The sequence below is a fragment of the Oreochromis aureus genome, linkage group 16, assembly GCF_013358895.1.
Source record: "Oreochromis aureus strain Israel breed Guangdong linkage group 16, ZZ_aureus, whole genome shotgun sequence".
NCBI classification, from domain to species: Eukaryota; Metazoa; Chordata; class Actinopteri; order Cichliformes; family Cichlidae; genus Oreochromis; species Oreochromis aureus.
In genome coordinates, this window is record NC_052957.1 from 22,763,277 (window position 1) to 22,782,538 (window position 19,262).

Below are 19,262 nucleotides of genomic sequence, written 5' to 3' on the forward strand. Positions count from 1 at the left end.
TACCTTCTATTCTGCAAGACATAACCTGTCTAAATATTTTCATTAAAAAAAAGAGAAGTGAAGGATTTTTGGTGAGGTAAGTATCTTCTTTAATTTAACTATAAACAAACAAATATACAAACAAACAAAAAAATAATTCACGGTTCCAGTGGTCATGTCCTTTTTTTAAAAGTATGACTACATACGTTTTTCTCAATGAAACATAACATTAATTAAAAACAGATATTAAAACCAACAACACAACATAAAACCTAACAGAACAGAACAGACAATCACTCAGTCAAAAGACAAAGATACTGCACCATGTGCCAGTGCAACACTTTATTCTAAACCTACCACACTATTGAGGTTCAGTTCAAGTTTGTTCAGTCAGCAATAAATACATGAGCTCCTCAAGAAGTTTTTTGATCCCTGATTTTTTGGCTTGTTCAAATACAAGCGCTCACTCCGATCTCTATACTGACCCGAACTCAGCCATCCAGGCTTCGTATTTTTCCAGGTCTGCAGCAGAAACAGACTTTGAGATCTTCTTAAGTGTCAGGGTGAAGTCCTCCATGGTCACGGGCATCTGCAGCTCTTCTTTGGACAGAGCTCGGATCTCCTCTGGGCTCAGGCCTTGGATTCGACGACGCATCGCCATCATAGAGGCGTCCCTGACGTATGTGTAAAGAAACAAGCAGGGAGTGGACAGAGAGAGAGAGAGAAGACTCTTACTCCTGGCACGCTGAACATAATTGCACTGTTTTAAATTACACATTTGCTGTGTTTTAGATCTGTCAGAAAGGATTGTGCCTGGGCTGTGATGAGATCCTGCAGGCTACGCTGTATGTTGGACGATGACCATGCATCCAAGGTCAATGAAACAATGTGAGGGAGAGATGAGCAGAGACAGCTTTGGGTGCATGAAATGCCTGCCATTCCTGGCAGTGCTACAGCAGAAAGGATCCCCACATCAAGGACAGGACAGTGAGGATAAAAGTCTTACACTAAAACAACTGCTACACCGCACTACAATCAAAACAGTGCTGCGTGTTTGACGAGACAGGGCTGATAAAAACACAACAGGGACGACGTGACCTCATGATCTGACAGTCAAATTATCATTATCGTGTGTGCAGTTACTCTTTGCATAATTTGCTTGTTTAGCTGAGTTCATGCAAGTAATAACAGAGTTATACATTTAAATAGAGATAAAGCAAATTACTCGCAGCCCGTGTTCCTGAGTTGATCGGTATTTATATGGAAAGGTACTGAAAGAAGTCATTGCAGTTATGAATTAGATAAAATTATTTTTTCTCAGTGTACACCCGCACTAAATTTAATGATCCTATGAGTGCACAGGACCAGATTAAAGTACCACAGTGATTCAAAAATCAGTGATTTAAAAATCGGAGGTTTACTAAAAAGACAACGACTTGAAACTTAAATTTAGTCTACATGCAGGTGCAGGTTACAAAACATGACAAAGCAACAGGTGGCGATATAACCCTAACCGTCCACTGACCCAAAAGGAGAGACATAAAGGCCCACACCTTTCAAATTGCAAGGAAAAATCCTACCCCGGAAGGAGTTTTTCCAGAAGCTCTGTAAGGTTGAGGCCGCTGAGCACGAAAACTGCTTTGTGGCAGTACTTGTGAAAAACAGAGAGGAAAAAACCTGAGCTTCCAGTGTGCTAGCAGGACGATCACTGAGGAAGCAGCACTACTCTTGCTTCAGGCTTTTAAAAAAGATAAATTGCACAGCAGCATTTGTAAGCCACTCTGGATTAAGTGAATTAGGAGAATATAACATCAGTCAAAGTCTTACAGTTTTACACAGCACCCGCAAATTGGGAACTCTGCTAAAGACCCAGAGCCAATCAGAAGTTTTTAGCTCCATAGCAACAGTTTGTCATCTCACCACTTATTACATGATACCCCAACAGTGACGTGTGGTGATATCAATCTTTTAATAGTTTAGGTACTAGCATACTGAAACAAAGAACACAAAGCAGCATTTGCTTTACTGTGTTCTGTATATAAAACATGAAACATGAACTGATAATCAGTTTCTAAACCACACACACCTGCAGACGTTGGTGATGTCTGCTCCAGAGTAGCCCTCGATCTTCTCAGCAATGAGGTCCAGATTTACGTCTGTAGCCAAATCCACCTCTCTCAGGTTGATCCTTAGAAGCTCGACACGACCCACGGCTACATCCAAACACACACACACACAAAAAAATTGTTTTAATTTAAGGGCAATGCATCTGAAAACCAGTTAAGGAGAAATGGGAATGAAAAGCAGTAGAGAGGCACATAAAACAATGATTAGACCAAGTCCACGGTGTTACAAAGTCATCAGTCATCTTAGTTTCTGTGCTGTCAGTCTGTGCCTGGTGAGGTCACCTGAGGGCAGAGGGATGTATATCCGCTTTTCCAGCCGTCGTCGCAAAGCTTCATCAATGTCCCAGGGGAAGTTTGTGGCAGCCAGGACCATCACCAACTTAGAGGGGTCGTCACCCTCCAGGGCTCCCCCAACACCTGCTCGCAAAAAGCAACAAAACAAAATTTGCAGCTTGTTTACGCAACACATTCAGTTTCAAAGTATCTCAAAAAGTCATTTAGCTGTAATGAGGCGCCAAAGGGACAAATGCATTATGACACCTGTCCCGTTTGCTTCTAATTCAAATTTTTGCAATATCCTTGATTAATCCCTCAAACAACTGTAACAGCAAGCACCACACAGCTTCACCTTCCTATTTCTCTAATCCACTAACCATCCATCTGAATAAGAAGTTCAGATTTGACCCTGCGGCTGGCTTCGTGTTCATCAGATGTTCCTCTCCTGCCACAGATGGAGTCGATCTCGTCTATAAAGATGGTCGTTGGCGCATAAAATCGGGCCTGAGAAGGAAGAAGTTTCGCATTGTGAGTTTCCTTTCCGCTGCAGTGCACACACACATGTAAATAGGAAGCGGCCGTATTCTTCTGTGCTGCTTTTATCCAAAGTGCTTCATAATTTCACTTTGATTCACCCATTCAAAAAACATACACACACACACTCACAGGGAACGAGATGAAATGCAAGGGTTCAGCATTTTGCCCATAGGCCCAAATACTTATTTCCACATACACTCACCATTTCAAACAGCAGACGGACAAGTTTTTCCGACTCGCCCCTGTATTTGGAGGTCAACGTGGAGGAGGACACATTGAAGAAAGTGGTCCCACATTCTGTGGCCACGGCTTTGGCTAACATGGTTTTCCCCGTACCTGGAGGGCCGACCATTAATACACCCTAAGAAGCAAAATGTCACACAATCTTAAAACATATAAACGAATGAACTTGCACACACAGAGAGAGAAAACATCAGGCTGCAAACACAGAGGATCAGTATTCAGTTCACTACGACCATTAACAGTCATTATATCAGTATGCGGCTCCCACATTCCTTTTAAGAACTTCCTGGGAAATAGACTTAATAGCTGCCTTGTCAAGACTCACATGAGAAGATCGATACCAAGTTAAACATTACGATAGTTGAGCACACAGGAGATTTGGGGGGAGGGGGCTAGCTCAGTCCAGATGTTAAAAAAAAGAAGAAAAAAATCCATTTACCAGCACCTCTAAAGCTCGCTCCTGTGAGAATAGGATATTAGTCTGAATGTGAATGGATTGCCTTCCCGTAGACTGTAATCCCTGTTTGAGACTGGATAATTGCGTGTTATTTAAAAGCCTGTGATATTAAACAAAAGTGTCAAACCCTGATTTAAATCTCCTCTATAACCATTTTTTAATATCGCTGCCACTCCGGCGTCTAACAGTTCTGTATCTGCTCGGTGCCTTTTGCTACGGAGATTACAGAAACCACAAAAGGAAGCACAGCTGACATAATCCATTTCATTTTAAAGAAATTTTATTTTTATGCCTCAGTCAATTTAGGCTAGTGTGTCTTATGCTGACTGCAGGACTGAGTCGAGCTACTCGGAATATAAAACAGTACTGCGGTGGGTATTGATCAGAATCTCAGCAGGAGCAGATGGGAGCGTATGTGCACCTGCATTAGGAGCAGAAACAGTCAGACGTGCTGCAGAGCACAGAACAAAACGGAACTGCGTAGACCTAAATGTGCGTGCTAATAAAATACATGCCTCCACTCACCTGTGTGCTGAGAAAACAACCATTAACCTGTTTTCCTCTGCAACTGACTTATCACTCTTTAATTTTACTTCACTTTCAGCGATTAAAAAAAGAAAAAGAAAAAAAAGTCTATCCATCTATTTAAAGTTAGTGAAGAATTTTAATTATGCATGCCTATATAAGACAAATGAAAAGCATTGTGCTCCTATAACCCCCCCCCCCCATAAAGTATTAACCCTCACATGGTTGGGCCTCAGGGGAAGCGGTCTCACATGATGAAAGTTTGACCGAGGCTGATGCAGAAGAAGCCTCCCATCTCTGTGGAGTCCGTGGAGACTGTGACTTTGTAAAAACATTTTAGTTGGTGCATTTTACTTGTGATCAGGCTACGTGATCAGCCGGGCTTCGAAGTTTACCGCTCTTTCTGAATTTAGCCAACTGCATTCTGCAGTGTATTGGTAGATGTTACCTGTTTATAGATAAAATGAATGACATTACATATGCAAGTTGTTCCATTTTATCAAATGACATTTGCAGATTGGTTCTTATTCTTAAAATGTGTCTTCATCTTCCTCATCAGTCATTTATTTGAGGCTGAAGTTATCACAAATGAAAATTATTTGATAATTTAGTGGTTTTTTGTGATGTCTGTCAAGCTCTCTGTGTTAGCTTGCTCTCTCTCTCCACTCGCTGAACCTCGACTTTATGGAAATTTGCATGCATGAACACAAGACAGAAATAAGAAGGAAAGCGTCACTTTCTGATTCTGAACAGGCGCGACTTGTTTAACATTTACTGTTAATGTTACTGTTAGGTGAGCCAAAATATTATTATTTATTGTCTTTATTTAAAATAAGCACATGTTGACTGTGAACGACTTCAACGTGATTTTATGCTGTATTTACTTGGAACTGTTAAGTTGTTGATGGAATCTTTTATGCCACGGCAGAAGAGAAATGCTAAGTTTGACATTTTAATTACTCGAGAGAGAGAGAGAGAAATGTGCTGCATGAGGCCAAATCTCACATGATCAGATACAACGAGACGATAATTTTTTAGGAAATTATACAGGAAAGTTTGGAAACATGTGGACAGAAACGAGCAAGATAAAACAAAAGTCTGCAGAACTGAACTGAGGCTGACTTGAGTTGACAGTGATAGTGTCAACAGAAATGGTGCACTTGAATGAAGTGCTAGATTTAGTGTGAAGCTAACTAGTCTTGATGTAGAAGTTGGTGTTGACCTTAACGCTCAAACTTTGATGTAGCTGGTGCAACATGCTGCAAGATACTCAAAATGGTAGGTGTGTTACTGAACAAAGTGAGTAGCTCACAGCTGAGAAACATCTTTATAGATTTCTGTAATTACATACACATTTTTTAAAACTCCCAGTAAGGAACTAGATAAAGTTTGCCTTTAGAGAATATGTGAAGAATCACAGGTGTGTTTGTGTATGTGTGTGTACCTTCCATGGGCGGCGAATGCCCTTAAAGAAATCAGGCATCCACATCGGCAACACCACTGCTTCTCTCAACAGCTTCTTAGCATCTTCCAAATCAGCAATGTCATTCCTGCAGTTTACCAAAGTAATTAGCCAGCAGCGCTGTTGAAATATGTCCTCATTGCAGAACCTTAGAAGTATTATATAAGTATCAGAGGATCCTTCCATACCAGTGCACGTTAGGGTTACGGGACACAATATCTCTCTCCAGCGAGTCCACCAGGTCACTGTCATATCCTGTGCCATCAAACTTCTTATGCCCTTCATCCCCCTGCACATCTCCCCCTTTCTTTCCCTGATGGAGAAAAACAGATGGAAAAGAAACAAAATAAAAACCTGATGTGTTTGGAGCACAGCCTTACTCATTTCCTATTTATCAATCTGTCCACTAAACCATGACACAGCCGGAGTCTAAACCTTATCATCTTTGCATTTTGTGAATCCCGGCCGGTCTGCTTTAGCGCTGGCCTGAGCATGGCCTCCCGGCCCTGCCCCTCGATGCTGCAGGCCAGGGGACTCTTTCCTCTGCTGCTTCACTCCACTGTTGGGCCGCTTTACTGGAACAGGATTCCTACAGAGACATATGCGTAGGAATATACAAATGGATAATAGTGTGATAATAACAGGACACACCTACATAGGGAGCCATCAGCCACAGGTTCCCATCAGTTTACCAAATGTTTCTATAGAGCATTAGCTATAAACCAGCTCTGCTACTTTTCTGCAGAGGCACATTGTGCTTGTAAAGATGAAAGTGATTATGCAAAATATGTCTCTTTGTACTTTAAAGAGCTCTTCCTTATGGAGATGTTGTGTTCCAGAGTTTCTGGGTAGCATCACTAACAATCATCTCTGTCAAAACTGATGTTCAGTAAGTTAAATACATATATAGTTTGCCACTGAGAAAGCATTTGTAATCTGCAGTTAAAAGGGAAAAAAGTCCATATTTTTTGTTTGTGTTGTTTTAAACTCAACATGAAAAGAAAAAAAAGAGAACTGACAAAAAGATAGCAGTCTGCAAGAATCTTTTTAAGCTTTCTGTGTATTATATGGAATTAATGGTCTTAAAATAATACAATTTTTCCTCCAAAATTTAGAGAGTGAGGCTAAGACACTGCACTGTGCATGTAGTTTATTATGGGTGAGTTTGGAGTATAGTTTAAAACAAAATTATAACCCAAACTTTTTTAGATCACAGTGCGACACGCTTACTATAACGCTAAATAAGAACTACTTTATGTTTTTTTTCCCAACTGATACCTCAGCTGGTATTTGTTTTGCTGGCTCACATATTCAAAACTTCACTTATTTATTTTAACTGACAGCAGGAAAAGAAGAAAAAAAATCCATGAAGCTAAAAACGTAGCTCCAACACATCCACACACCTGTGCTCTGCAGGGATGGGAGGGGGCCACACAGCTGGATCTACTCTCTTCTCCGGCTGCAGGGCTTGGATGTCAGTCGGCTTCTCTGACTTAAAGCTCTCCAGCGTTGCCATGATAGTTTTCACTTGCTCGCACTCCTCAGTCAGTTCCTTACTAAGCTGGAAACAAACGGAAGAAGTATTGTATTTGCACTGCATCACTGAGCATCCAGCTGAAAATACAGCAAAAAACATACAAAAAAAACAAAACAATGCACAATGTTGGGCAAAAAAGCAAAACCACAACAACAACAAAAAACTCCTTCAAGAAGCATGGCGTAAAACACAGCAGATCGATATATAGGCAACAATTTGGGTAGTTACTTAATTTAATAAAGTGCTTAATTAGCATTTAAGTCAATGGTAACCAGGACATAAAAAGAGCAAATATAGAAATCACCAGATAAATCTTATAAAATACTCGATATTAGCTTTTTATTTTTCATTTAAATTACGCCATCATCTTTGCGTGCCAGAGTTCACCATAGATTTAAATTCAGGATTCTCTGAGTGCCAGGCTTCTCTCTTATAATGTCTCTGCATTTACACCAGCAACATTACAGAATGCTTTTGCATGTATTTTGTCCACCAGAGACGACCAAACTCATAGATCACAACAAACATGAGAAATGACACAAATTAAAGTTTTCTTAAAATTATCCACCTTGAACAAAAAACAGCCTTTGACGTTAAAGGAAAGCTTTTCATCCAGGATTAAGTCCCATGTACAGTTGAACTGAAGTCTCAGGTTCAGTAACTGATATACCACGGGACTCACCTGTTGCCATCTGACTGTAAGTGCAGGGTCTCTGAGGGACTGACAGTGCTTGTGGATCTGTTGAATGACGCCCTGGTAGTACACAATGGAGGAGTCATAGTTCCCAAGCAAGGCGTACTCTCGGCCCTTCTTGGCGTTATCACATATGTCTGACAGATTCATGCTTAATAACAGCTACGTGGAAAAAAAGAAACAAGCAATTGCATGACCTGATTAGTGAAACAGTAAGAGTTCAAAGGTTAATTCTAGTTCAGTGTTTCAATCTAAAGCCTCCACGTTTTTCTTCCTTTTATTAATATTACTATTATTAAATGTCCTCATTATAATTGAATGTTATAACACGATGGGGCAGCTCCTTGAATGTCGGCTGCCCATCAGATACCTCAGAAACGGCTACACCCGGTAAAGCACGTTAGTTAAGCTAGCTGATGTCGGTTTTGAATGAACGCATTTGCCCCAGGCGCTTCACCTGCTTACTAAATGAAACCTCTGTTCAAATCAGCTTCTTTTTTTAAGCACACCCTGTAATATTACCGGCGTTAGCCCTTTGCTAGCTTGCTACTAGGCCACAGAGGAGAAAACAAAACGAATCCTGTGGCAATAACCCAAACGGTACTTAATCCTCCCAGCGTGCTTTCAAATTGCCGGTAGACAAAAACACCCTACCGACGAGCTAAATTAAATTTTAATTGCGTGTTCACAAAAAAAATTCTCATACCTGTATGAAAAGCCCTCGCTTGTATGCTTTTTAATCAGATGTCCAGCATTGAGGACAGTGTTACCATGGCCGCGGAGAGACGCCGCGCGAGGAATACAAACGGCTCTTTGCCGTGCTGCTTTCACGGATTTGCTGCAGGCTGGTAAATGTGACACTCTAGACGTCGCCGATGAAAGCAATTCGGCTGCTGACCTGTGATCGCCGCTTATATATTAACGCAGTCAAAATCTAACTTAGTGTAAGGCCTAAATTGTTAGATGTATTCTATGTATAAATACACAATTAGCTACAAGTGAAGGATTTGCTATTTTACGTGTTTACGCTAATGTATCAAAAGAGCTATGTCATGCACAGGTTTGCCACTAGTCGTCGCTAATGTGTCAAATACTGCAAGGTATCGTCTTTAATTTCACTACAAAGCTTGTAGCTGTAGTTTTGGAACTTTTAATCGTGTAACACGATCCTTTTCAGGTGATTAAGTGAAACTTTTTTTTCCTTAGCACAAATTAAAGCGGATCTAGATTGGCTACAGGTCATGAATTAAAATAAAATAAAAAAAACACAAAAACACACATACATAAACACACCAGCTGTGAAGCAATAACTGACAGAGCAGTGTTGACTCAGCGGTGACCACCGCTAACATTACACTTGGAGTGGCAAGCAACACCAGAAACATTAAGAAAAGAACATGACACCGAAACAACCACTTTTATTGATTTTCATCTTTACAGTGTATTATTATTATTGTATACATGCAACACATTAAACAGTCAGCTGTGGCGTTTTTCCTCAGATCCACTGAATTTCTTTTTAGGCATGCTTTTCAAGTGAACTAGGTGGAGCAGCTACATTTTATCCCTTGTGTTCTTGATCTTTCTCTTCAAACAGCTGTCCATGTGCATTAGCTGACACAAATACATTCAATAACAGCACCAAGTCTCACACTGCACTTTTAAGAACTAAAATATCACTTCAGAACATTCAATTGCAGTGTTCGTCACAGTATCAGCATATCCTGTTGGTCCCTTTACACACACACACACACACAAAAAAAATCAATTTTTCTCTTCATTACGTTCGTCTTTTAATTGCATTGAGACCTGCAGATACACTATAGTGCAGTAATGCTGCTGTACTGGCAACGGCTGCATATCATTTATGATCATGCATCCACTAAAGTGCGCTCTGCAATCTTCTGTTTGCAGACTCGGCGATCCGAAGTGCAGTTTGGGCTACAAATACTCGGCATACCTCCATATGCATTCATGCATTTTACTGACTTGTTTATTTAATTTAGCTGTGCCTCATACCAGGCAGGGAAAATTGTAAAATCTTACCAAGCTTCTATCATTTCTAGCTAACTGATATGAGAGTGCTTTGTAAATTTTAAGCCTCTGTGTTGTTGAAATCTGCTTTTCTCAGCACACTCCTGAAGGACTGCCATGATAGTATTATATAATCCAAGTACATCCATGGAGGATGTAGGTGACCTCAGCATTGACAAGTTGCTGCTTCCCGCTCTCTCTGGTTCCACATTTGCCTCAAATTGCTCTCACTGGGCTGCTTTAGTCTCAGGGGTTTGTGGCTCTTCAGCCTGTAAGCTAAAGTCAGAAAGATAGCATCCACATTTTCCTTTTCAGACGGGTCCTTGGCTGAAGTCTCAAACAGCGGGAAGTTGTAGCTGTCAGCGAGACACTGTGCGGCTGATGTGGGAACCTCCCGGCGGTCCCTCAGGTCACACTTGTTTCCTACCATGATGCGGGGCACAAGGGGCCCCACGGAGTGCCGGCTGCACTCCTGAATCCACTCGGGGATGCTCTCGAAGGAAGAAAGGCTGGTCACGTCATACACAAAGATCACAGCGTGGACGCTGCGGTAGTAGTGCTCCACCATGCTCTTCCTGAAGCGCTCCTGACCTGCTGTGTCCCAAATCTGTAACTAGCACAGCAGAAACAAATTGATGCCACAGATTCCTATTTAAAGCATACGGCCAGTGTTATTTTATATTTGTGTTTTTGCCAGCCAGTTCAATAGGAGGCAGCAAAGCGTCATTCCAGCTTCCCTATTTTGTTTATGCTGCTCAGCTCCAACCTTCAACGTTTGTTCCTACTAAGAAGTGCTTACATATGCTGTATGTGTTTGTGTGTGTGTGTAAATATACATCTCTATTTTTGCAGAATTAATTACTGTTTTTTTCTTAATGTTTCAGCATGATGCATCTTGATTTTTTTCAAAACAAAGTTTTAGCAGCTTCAGGGAAATGGAAGGATACTGCACAGCAGAATAAGCCATACTTTATCACCACAGACTCAATCAACTGCTGGGTTTTTGCGCTTGCTAAAAAAATGTTGGTTAAGTTAGGATAGTTGGGACATTTGTGCAGCAGACACTTGAGCATCTTATAGAAGGAGAACCTGAGGTTTAAATTATTAAACCAGAGATGGCTGAATTCCTTTTATCGGCATTCGGGTAATGTGCATCCTGGCTCACTGCCTTTTACTCACTCACCGTCATGGTTTACTGAAACACCGACAGACAGAGCTAATGTGAGTGTCATTATCATAGACTGCATGTTCCCACTGTGATGCGTCAAATTGTCTGCTGTGGAAAGTACTCCAAAATAGACCTTTTTTGACAGCACCTCCAAAAAACTGGGTTTAAATTTGCGGGAAAAAACTATTAAAAATCTACTTGGGTGACTTGTTATTGTGTTGCGTCTGGATCACTTCATCAGACTGAGGCATGGTTAATAAGATCTGTTTCACTTTGACTGGAAGCTCGTAAAAAGGGGGAAAATCTCCAGGCAAACAGGACTATAAGCAGGCATATAATGAAAATAAACACTTATATGTGCAAGAACAGAAATGACTGTGAACTGGCTTTACACCAAGTTTCGTTATTCCCTTTCTTGTGAACAATGACAATGGCCTCATAGGGGTGACAAAGCCTTCATTTTAACAACTGGTCATTTTAAAGTAAGCTCCATCACATGCCTACAGGCTGAAAACAGACTCCAGGTCAGGCTCTGTGAGCTGACCTATAAACCTAACATAGACAAAAAAGCAGTGGACGTTCACGGGTATCTGCCGTGTGCCTTTCTTAAAATGTAGGACTTCTCACCTTGATATTCTCTCCATCCAGCTCCAGCGTCCTCTCTCTGAAATCGACCCCGATAGTTGCCTCGGGGTTTTTCAGGAAAGTGCCCCCGCAAAACCGGTAGGTCAAACACGTCTTCCCCACATTTGAGTCTCCTATTACTATTATCTTGAAAATCCGAGCGTGTGTAGTGTCGTATTCGTGGTGAGAGGAGAGCTCCAGGGAGTCGTTTCGACTGAAAATTGTGTCAAATTCCTCCCCAGGTTTGTTTTCTATTGCCATTGCTCATCTTCTCGCGGTCTAGACGGCGCTACAGCTCTGAAATATCGCGAGACTCCAAAGGAGAGTACCTTTGAACCTATGTACCTAAACGTAGCTGTAGGCTACGTGCAGAATACAAGTAATTCATCAAATTCTTGTGTTATTTAGCTGTACACATTATTCTTTAGAGATCTGATAGAGAACTTGCCTGAGGAAAAGAACAATTAAAAAAATGTAACGTGGAATATGGTTAGAGATTATTTTCCCCTTTCCTTTCATTTTAATTACTCATTTTTGGCCATACACAAAAATGACAGCATGGTTGTGCCGATTTTTTTTTCTGTTTCCCTTCCTTAAGAATGACCTCATGGCAGCCATCCTCTCCATTCCCGATTGGCCTTCAAGGAACAGCAACACCCCCCCCCCGCATTTCTTAGAAAAAAACACTTAAAAAAAATAAAGACTAGAAAGTCTAACTGATTGGAAAAAAGAAATGAGGGGTGAATCAAGTCTTCCGCACAATAAATACAAAATATTTGAGAAAAGTTTTTTTAAATCAATAAATTTTTATTTTTAAAATCATGTATGCTATTATATTTATATACATACAGACATATCACTCAACCACAAACACTTCAGTAGGTATCCTCCAAGAGCACTAATATATTAACCTCATACAAATTTGTACAACTTACAAAAAAGAAACAAAGAGAACATCTAACAATGGAAATCCATTAAACAGAGACAGTTTCAAATAAATACAAACGTAAGATTTAAAAAGAAAAAAAAATCATTCTGCTTTTCTGCAGCAATTCAGTCAGTCAACACATCATGAATGTCTCATAAAAAAGAAAAAAGTATTACCAATACTTTCATTAATGACACATTTTTCTATTAAAACTCAATCCTCCTAGAATTAGAACCTTTTTGAACTATTTTTCTGTTTTGAACCATATTAAACTCACAATACTCACAAGACCACTCTTCAGAACCCGAACCTTCCAGTTTCACCATGCAGTGGCAATAAATACGACTTCTGTAAAACTCAGCACTACACACACTTGTAGCTCTGCAGCATACACTGATGTTTATTTGACACATTTACCAAAAACAGCTTTATAATCCACAGCCAAGCACCCCATCTACTTCGATAAACTTCATTGTTCATCAGAGAGACAGTCGGGACTGCACTCATTTAACAGTTTATTTTGTAAACCCAGCTCTGGAGCCAGCAGCTCCATTTCTACCACGCCTTCGCTGCATGTCATTACCCACAGTTCCTCTCCCTTTACTCCCAAAACTGCTTGATAAAAATCCCCTGACTAAGAGTCATTCGTGATTATACTCTGCAGTGTTTTCAGAGGTGCTAATTCAACTTTATGGTCATTATTTTGTGTGATCCAGCATTCTGCTGATGAGGATTTGTAATATTTTATCTCCACCATTTATCTCAGTAAGTGCAAATAGCGTAGGGGTTGCTTGGCTGGGCTTCTCTGCAGTGTTCCGGCAATAAGATAAATCATCACACCCAAGCAATACAAAAAAAAAAAAAAAAAAAAAACTGTTGCAACACACAAAAAAATAAAGTATAGATAAGAAACACACATACACTCTCTGATTTCAAACAAAATCATAAAACACAGCAGCCGTCACCAGAACATCCGGATCGCACTAAATCTAAAAAGGAACCTCTGTCATCGCAAATGGGCTTTTGCTGAAGCCTAAACCTGAGAGAGTGTACAGTACATTGGCTCCTAGACTTCACGCAGCAGTTTTTACAGCACCGCCTGTGTGTGTGTGTGACGTCGCTGTGTGCATCAACTACATAAAAAGGACCATAAATTTTAAAGCCCAGTTCATAACCAGTTATTTCATAGTCATAAACAAGAGGCACTTGAGATGCCTGATATCACAAACACTCAAGCCATGATTTCACGCCGATCTTAAGCTCGCATGCTTATTTATTCACTCTAAAGAGAATGGCTTACCCAAATAACTCTTCATGTAACATAAAGTTAAAGCTTAATAGCGGCTCTCCACTCAGGAGTACTAGTGGGCACATTCGTACAGCTTTAGGTTCTTCTGGGTTTGGCGTTGACAAATCTCTCACAGGCTCTACGAGCTCGGAGAGAAGGTCCTCGGGAAGCATGTGATGAAAGCATTACAGCTGTGGTATCCATGTGAAACCTTTAGGTGTTGCACGCAAAAGACGCAAAGCACTATTGCTAATCCATCAGTTTTCTTTTTTTCCCTTTTCTACTCCCTGAAACTTTTGTTTCACTTGCACTTTCACTGCCACTCTGTTTCCACATGGATCCTGTTTAGTCCCACAGATTCTCTGACATTTTTGAACCAGGAAAAGCAAGGGTGGAAGTAACAGCGTTAAGTGATGGCTCAGTTCCAGCAATTATTGCAAAGAATTGCAATTATTCCCAATTAGTAACCCCTGTATTTGCCCAGTAAAAATGCTGTGAAAGGGCAACGTAAACATTTTCTCTGGTTTTATGTGTCCCAATATTAACATTACTGATCAGACGTATGAAAAGATTTTTTTTTTGAACAACCTGTGCTTCTACTGACTGTTTTAATACTGAATAAATACTTCAATCCCCCCACCGTTAGACAAAACCACCCTGTAAAAACCCAATAATTTAATTAATTTTGACACTGCAACACACTTCACTACCAGTTCTCATCAGAGAATGAGCTAGAGCTGCCAGAGTCTGAGTCTGCGTCTGTCAGCCCGTCAAAATCCCAGTCTGCACTGGAGCCACTGTCATCGTCCTCCTCTGTGGAGAAGCTGTGGGCAGAGCTAAGGCACGCTGGGTAAACGCGCGTCGAAACACATACGGGCCCCAGCGTGGACACGTACACCGCCATGATATTCTTCCACGAGTCCCTGGCCGGGTCGTACTCGTGGATGAGGACTCTGTTCTTGTTGTGCTGCAGTAAAGTCTGAGTGAGGAGAAGCAGTTTGCCGTTGTGTTGGATCACCTGATAATTTAGAGCTCGGCTGTCGATGGGAATGTCGCCGAGCCTCTTCCACTCACCCCTAGTGGGGCTGTAGGCTTTCACCACAGGGATGTCACACACGCAGACGATCTGGTCCTGGAACACACAGGCTTTGTGAAGCTTGTCTCGCCTCAGCGACCCACAGTGGCGCCAGCGATTCCTCTTGGGATCGTAGCAAAGCATTCGCCTTTTGTTCACCACGTACAAGTGGTCGTGTAGGGCTACCACCTGCATTTTACCCAGAGAATGAGGCAGAGGAGCCACAAACGTCCACTGGTTTCTCTGGACGCTGTAACACTCCACCTCCTTCAGTCTGGCATCCGTCACCGGGTTTCTTCCTCCCAGAAGGTATACGTGCCCGTTGAGGTAGCCCATTCCAGAGTGTATTCTGCCCAGTGGCCTCTCTGCCAGCTCCTGCCAGCTGTTGAGCACAGGGTTGTACAGCCAGAAGTGTTTCGAGAGGTGGGACGCCAAGTACAAGTTGTTTTCGGGGGTGGCACAGGCGATTAAGGACTCCATGGTGGAGCGTTTGTAATCCTGACTGCTCAGATCCTCTAAAGGAGGGGCCATGAAGTACAGGTCCTCCGAGTATGGGTCGCAGCACATTATGTTGTCATTAGGTAGGCCAAAGAAGAGGATCATCTCTTTTGCGCTCACACCTATTCTGTGTTTTGGCACATCCAGAGTAGCAGACACGACACAGCCGTCCTCAGGGGACTTGTTAAAAAATGATGCCAGGTATTTCTCAATGAAAGGCCTTGCCATGAGGCTCTCCAGGTAACAGTTGTCCTTCTCAGTGAACAAGTTCCAGCGCACGCACTTTAGTGCTTGCAGCGCATCCTCTTTTTTCTGTGCTGCGTTCGCCTCGATCCACTGCAGAGCAGCCGAGCACACCTTCTTCTCACAATCCACATCCAGGGTGTCCAGAGAGAGCAACTCCTTCAGCTGCTTCAGGTCCAGCTCACAAAGATCCCCCCCATTACACACCTGGCCAAAATTCCTGGCAATGAAAGCTTGCGCATTCTCCTTCAGCTCGGGGTTATCATAGGTGTCAGCAAATTTCAGCACACCCACACAGTTAGACAAGTCCAGTCTCCTTGTCATGAAACTGGAGCAAGCTTTCCTGATGTACTCCAGCTGGAGCATGTTGGCCGCTGCATACAGCCTCTGCACGTTACTTTCTGTGATGGTCACCCTGCCCGTGTAGCAGTAATCGATGATAACGGACATAGATTCAGGATCGACCCCGCGGATGACCACAGTTTCCTGCACGCTCTCGTTTAACCCACCGGTGAACATACTTTTGAAGTAAGGGCTAGCAGCTGCCAGGACGTTGCGGCTGCAGAAGAAAAGTTGGTCGATGGCACCTCTGGTGGGGTTGCCGCTGTGCTCCAAAGACTCCTCTTCGCACTCAACTCCGATAGTAACGTCCCCGAGCAGCCGGCAATCGTAAAGCAACTTCAACCCGTCCATCAAACCCCGAGCGTGACTGGCGTCCTCCAGCACCTCGGGACCACTGAAGCAACTCAGCGCCGAGGCCATTGTTGCAACTTAAGCGATCAGTTAGCTATTTTACGTCGGCCAGTGTTTCAAAAAGCACCGTGTGACGCGGTAAACATGCTCGGTAACGCCAAATTCCCCGAGCTCTGATAATGACACGTCCGTTTACACGTGAAAATCAAACATAAGCAGTGTGGATAAATGCAACAGCGACTTAACAGCTGAACGGTCGCCGGGATGTCTGAAATCCGACAGCTGTCGGCCTGTAAATGAGCATAATGTCACGGTCAAAGTAGAAAAAAATCCGCACACCACTTCCAGGGAGCTGCTTTACCGATAATGTTCATTTTCACTAAATTCCTCCTCATTGCTGTTTTCTGTTTTGAGTGTGGCAGCTAGAGCGCCGACACAAGCACAAACGTCAACACGGCCAAGATTTGAGCTACATATTCCGAGAAGAACATCCACAATAAAGTACAGTTGTACGTTTAGATATCGCGCGTTGTTTTAGTTCATCTTTTTAAGCAGTGCTATACGCTCCGGGTGGATTGTAATATCCTATTTTGTCCAAGACTCTCATTTTAAAATACGCAAATTAGTATTTTAAATAAAAATGTTAAAAAAAAAAATCTTATTTTGAAGGCTTCTTTGATTAACTTCCACACTGGCTCGTTGCGCACTCATACAACCTTGTTTTAAAAAGCGTGCCCACTGATTGGTTTGTGCAACTGGGTCAACTGAATTTGATTGATTGGAACATAATATGGTTCCTCCCACTACTTTCCCCTTTGCTAAAGCGGATAATTCTGGAAATTAAACAAAAGACCTCTATGTCTTGTGTGTTTACTTATATTTTTATATAATTGTGTTATTTTATTTTTTTAGAAACTGATACTATTTTGTAATAATTTTAATATATCTCTATTTCTTATGTGTTTCTTTGTATTTTTATGTAATTGTGTTATTTCATTTTTACATAATTACCATATTTTCAATTAATCCTAATATATTATTTCTAATTACTCACGTGGTCTCAGTCCTTACTGCCTTTAAGCATAATTATTAATGTAATCCTTTTACAGTCAAATTTTACATTTTGTCCTCAGATAATAATAAACTAATTAATAGAAGTTTAGTAAACTAAATAATAAAAATAGATAATAGATTATTAAGCTGAGGTGAAGGCGGTATGATCATCTGTGGTGTAATCCTTTCATCCAACTCTCATCGTGAATCAACAAATGTGTTTTATGAGTCCCTGCTCTCAGTTATATAGTTGTCCAGCACACATTGCCACTATAAAACCATAATATTTTAATTTAATGCTTAATAACTCCCCAAAGCCCATTTATAATTAATACTCAAGTCTCATAGTATGGCATGGGCTATTTATTTGATTTGCTGTAACACATTAGAGCTTCTTCTCTGTGGTATATGTGACAGCCACACACTATGCATAAAAAATATGAAATATATGGATTCATACCATCATTAAAAAAATCATGTCCCTTGCACTGCAGTTTAGTATATGCATCATTCAGCCACATGTGCATATTGGCCCTTTATGGTCAGATGTTTGTTTAAATGCAGTGTACATATCCACCAATAATCATCTCTCCTTAAAATGGTCCCATCAGCCAAACATTACTGCAGACTTTGCCATTTACACCTGTGCTATTTGTAGCCAACTATAACAACATATACAGTGGCTTGCAAAAGTATTCGGCCCCCTTGAACTTTTCCACATTTTGTCACATTACAGCCACAAACATGAATCAATGTTATTGGAATTCCACGTGAAAGACCAATACAAAGTGGTGTACACGTGAGAAGTGGAACCAAAATCATACATGATTCCAAACATTTTTTACAAATAAATAACTGAAAAGTGGGGTGTGCATAATTATTCAGCCTTCTGAGTCAGTACTTTGTAGAACCACCTTTTGCTGCAATTCCAGCTGCCAGTCTTTTAGGGTATGTCTCTACCAGCTTCGCACATCTAGTGACTGAAATTCTTGCCCATTCTTCTTTGCAAAACAGCTCCAGCTCAGTCAGATTAGATGGACAGCGTTTGTGAACAGCAGTTTTCAGATCTTGCCACAGATTCTCGATTGGATTTAGATCTGGACTTTGACTGGGCCATTCTAACACATAGATATGTTTTGTTTTAAACCATTCCATTGTTGCCCTGGCTTTAAGTTTAGGGTCGTTGTCCAGCTGGAAGGTGAACCTCCGCCCCAGTCTCAAGTCTTTTGCAGACTCCAAGAGGTTTTCTTCCAAGATTGCCCTGTATTTGGCTCCATGCATCTTCCCATCAACTCTGACCAGCTTCCCTGTCCCTGCTGAAGAGAAGCACCCCCAGAGTATGATGCTGCCACCACCATATTTGACAGTGGGGATGGTGTGTTCAGAGTGATGTGCAGTGTTAGTTTTCCACCACACATAGTGTTTTGCATTTTGGCCAAAAAGTTCCAGTTTGGTCTCATCTGCCCAGAGCATCTTCTTCCACATGTTTGCTGTGTCCCCCACATGGCTTGTGGCAAACTGCAAACGGGACTTCTTATGGTTTTCTGTTAACAATGGCTTTCTTCTTGCCACTCTTCCATAAAGGCCAACTTCGTGCAGTGCACGACTAATAGTTGTCCTATGGACAGATTCCCCCACCTGAGCTGTAGATCTCTGCAGCTCGTCCAGAGTCACCATGGGCCTCTTGGCTGCATTTCTGATCAGCGCTGTCCTTGTTCGACCTGTGAGTTTAGGTGGACGGCCTTGTCTTGGTAGGTTTACAGTTGTGCCATACTCCTTCCATTTCTGAATGATGGCTTGAACAGTGCTCTGTGGGATGTTC

At 41.6% G+C, this 19,262-nt stretch overlaps 3 protein-coding genes across 5 annotated transcripts; all 3 read right to left on the minus strand.

Annotated features, from left to right (window-relative positions):
* Positions 1–306: 306 nt before the first annotated feature.
* katnal1 (katanin p60 subunit A-like 1) lies at positions 307–8,672 on the minus strand. Of its 2 annotated transcripts, XM_031734606.2 has the most exons (11): positions 8,543–8,672; positions 7,825–7,998; positions 7,009–7,166; positions 6,041–6,194; positions 5,794–5,918; positions 5,588–5,693; positions 3,121–3,279; positions 2,759–2,885; positions 2,388–2,522; positions 2,066–2,192; positions 307–653 (listed from the first exon to the last, which is right to left on the minus strand). In XM_031734606.2, exons 2-11 carry the CDS (start codon positions 7,984–7,986, stop codon positions 455–457), a joined length of 1,452 nt encoding a protein of 483 aa, XP_031590466.1. In that variant the 5' UTR covers positions 7,987–7,998; positions 8,543–8,672; the 3' UTR covers positions 307–454. The 2 variants fall into 2 exon arrangements, with proteins under 2 accessions (XP_031590466.1, XP_031590467.1); XM_031734607.2 differs by lacking the exon at positions 7,825–7,998 and having other exon boundaries at positions 8,543–8,667.
* Positions 8,673–9,243: 571 nt separating this feature from the next.
* Positions 9,244–11,960, minus strand: zgc:101559 (uncharacterized protein LOC492776 homolog). 2 transcript variants are annotated; one of them, XM_031734604.2, is made up of 2 exons: positions 11,666–11,960; positions 9,244–10,477 (listed from the first exon to the last, which is right to left on the minus strand). In XM_031734604.2, exons 1-2 carry the CDS (start codon positions 11,921–11,923, stop codon positions 10,037–10,039), a joined length of 699 nt encoding a protein of 232 aa, XP_031590464.2. In that variant the 5' UTR covers positions 11,924–11,960; the 3' UTR covers positions 9,244–10,036. The 2 variants fall into 2 exon arrangements, with proteins under 2 accessions (XP_031590464.2, XP_031590463.2); XM_031734603.2 differs by having other exon boundaries at positions 9,244–10,483.
* Positions 11,961–13,520: 1,560 nt separating this feature from the next.
* On the minus strand, positions 13,521–17,081 carry kbtbd7 (kelch repeat and BTB (POZ) domain containing 7). Its single transcript, XM_031734449.2, has one exon. It carries the CDS (start codon positions 16,454–16,456, stop codon positions 14,585–14,587), a length of 1,872 nt encoding a protein of 623 aa, XP_031590309.1. The 5' UTR covers positions 16,457–17,081; the 3' UTR covers positions 13,521–14,584.
* Positions 17,082–19,262: the final 2,181 nt, after the last annotated feature.

Excerpts from the sequence above, each read along its gene's own strand:
- zgc:101559 (XM_031734603.2), bottom strand. The coding sequence starts at position 11,923 with ATGGCAATAGAAAACAAACCTGGGGAGGAATTTGACACAATTTTCAGT. Across the intron at positions 10,484-11,665 it reads TGGATGGAGAGAATATCAAG|TTACAGATTTGGGACACAGC; the intron begins GTGAGAAGTCCT and ends CTGCTGTGCTAG.
- katnal1 (XM_031734606.2), bottom strand. The coding sequence starts at position 7,986 with ATGAATCTGTCAGACATATGTGATAACGCCAAGAAGGGCCGAGAGTAC. Across the intron at positions 6,195-7,008 it reads CCCATCCCTGCAGAGCACAG|GAATCCTGTTCCAGTAAAGC; the intron begins GTGTGTGGATGT and ends ATGTCTCTGTAG. Across the intron at positions 5,694-5,793 it reads CGTAACCCTAACGTGCACTG|GAATGACATTGCTGATTTGG; the intron begins GTATGGAAGGAT and ends GGTAAACTGCAG.
- kbtbd7 (XM_031734449.2), bottom strand. The coding sequence starts at position 16,456 with ATGGCCTCGGCGCTGAGTTGCTTCAGTGGTCCCGAGGTGCTGGAGGAC.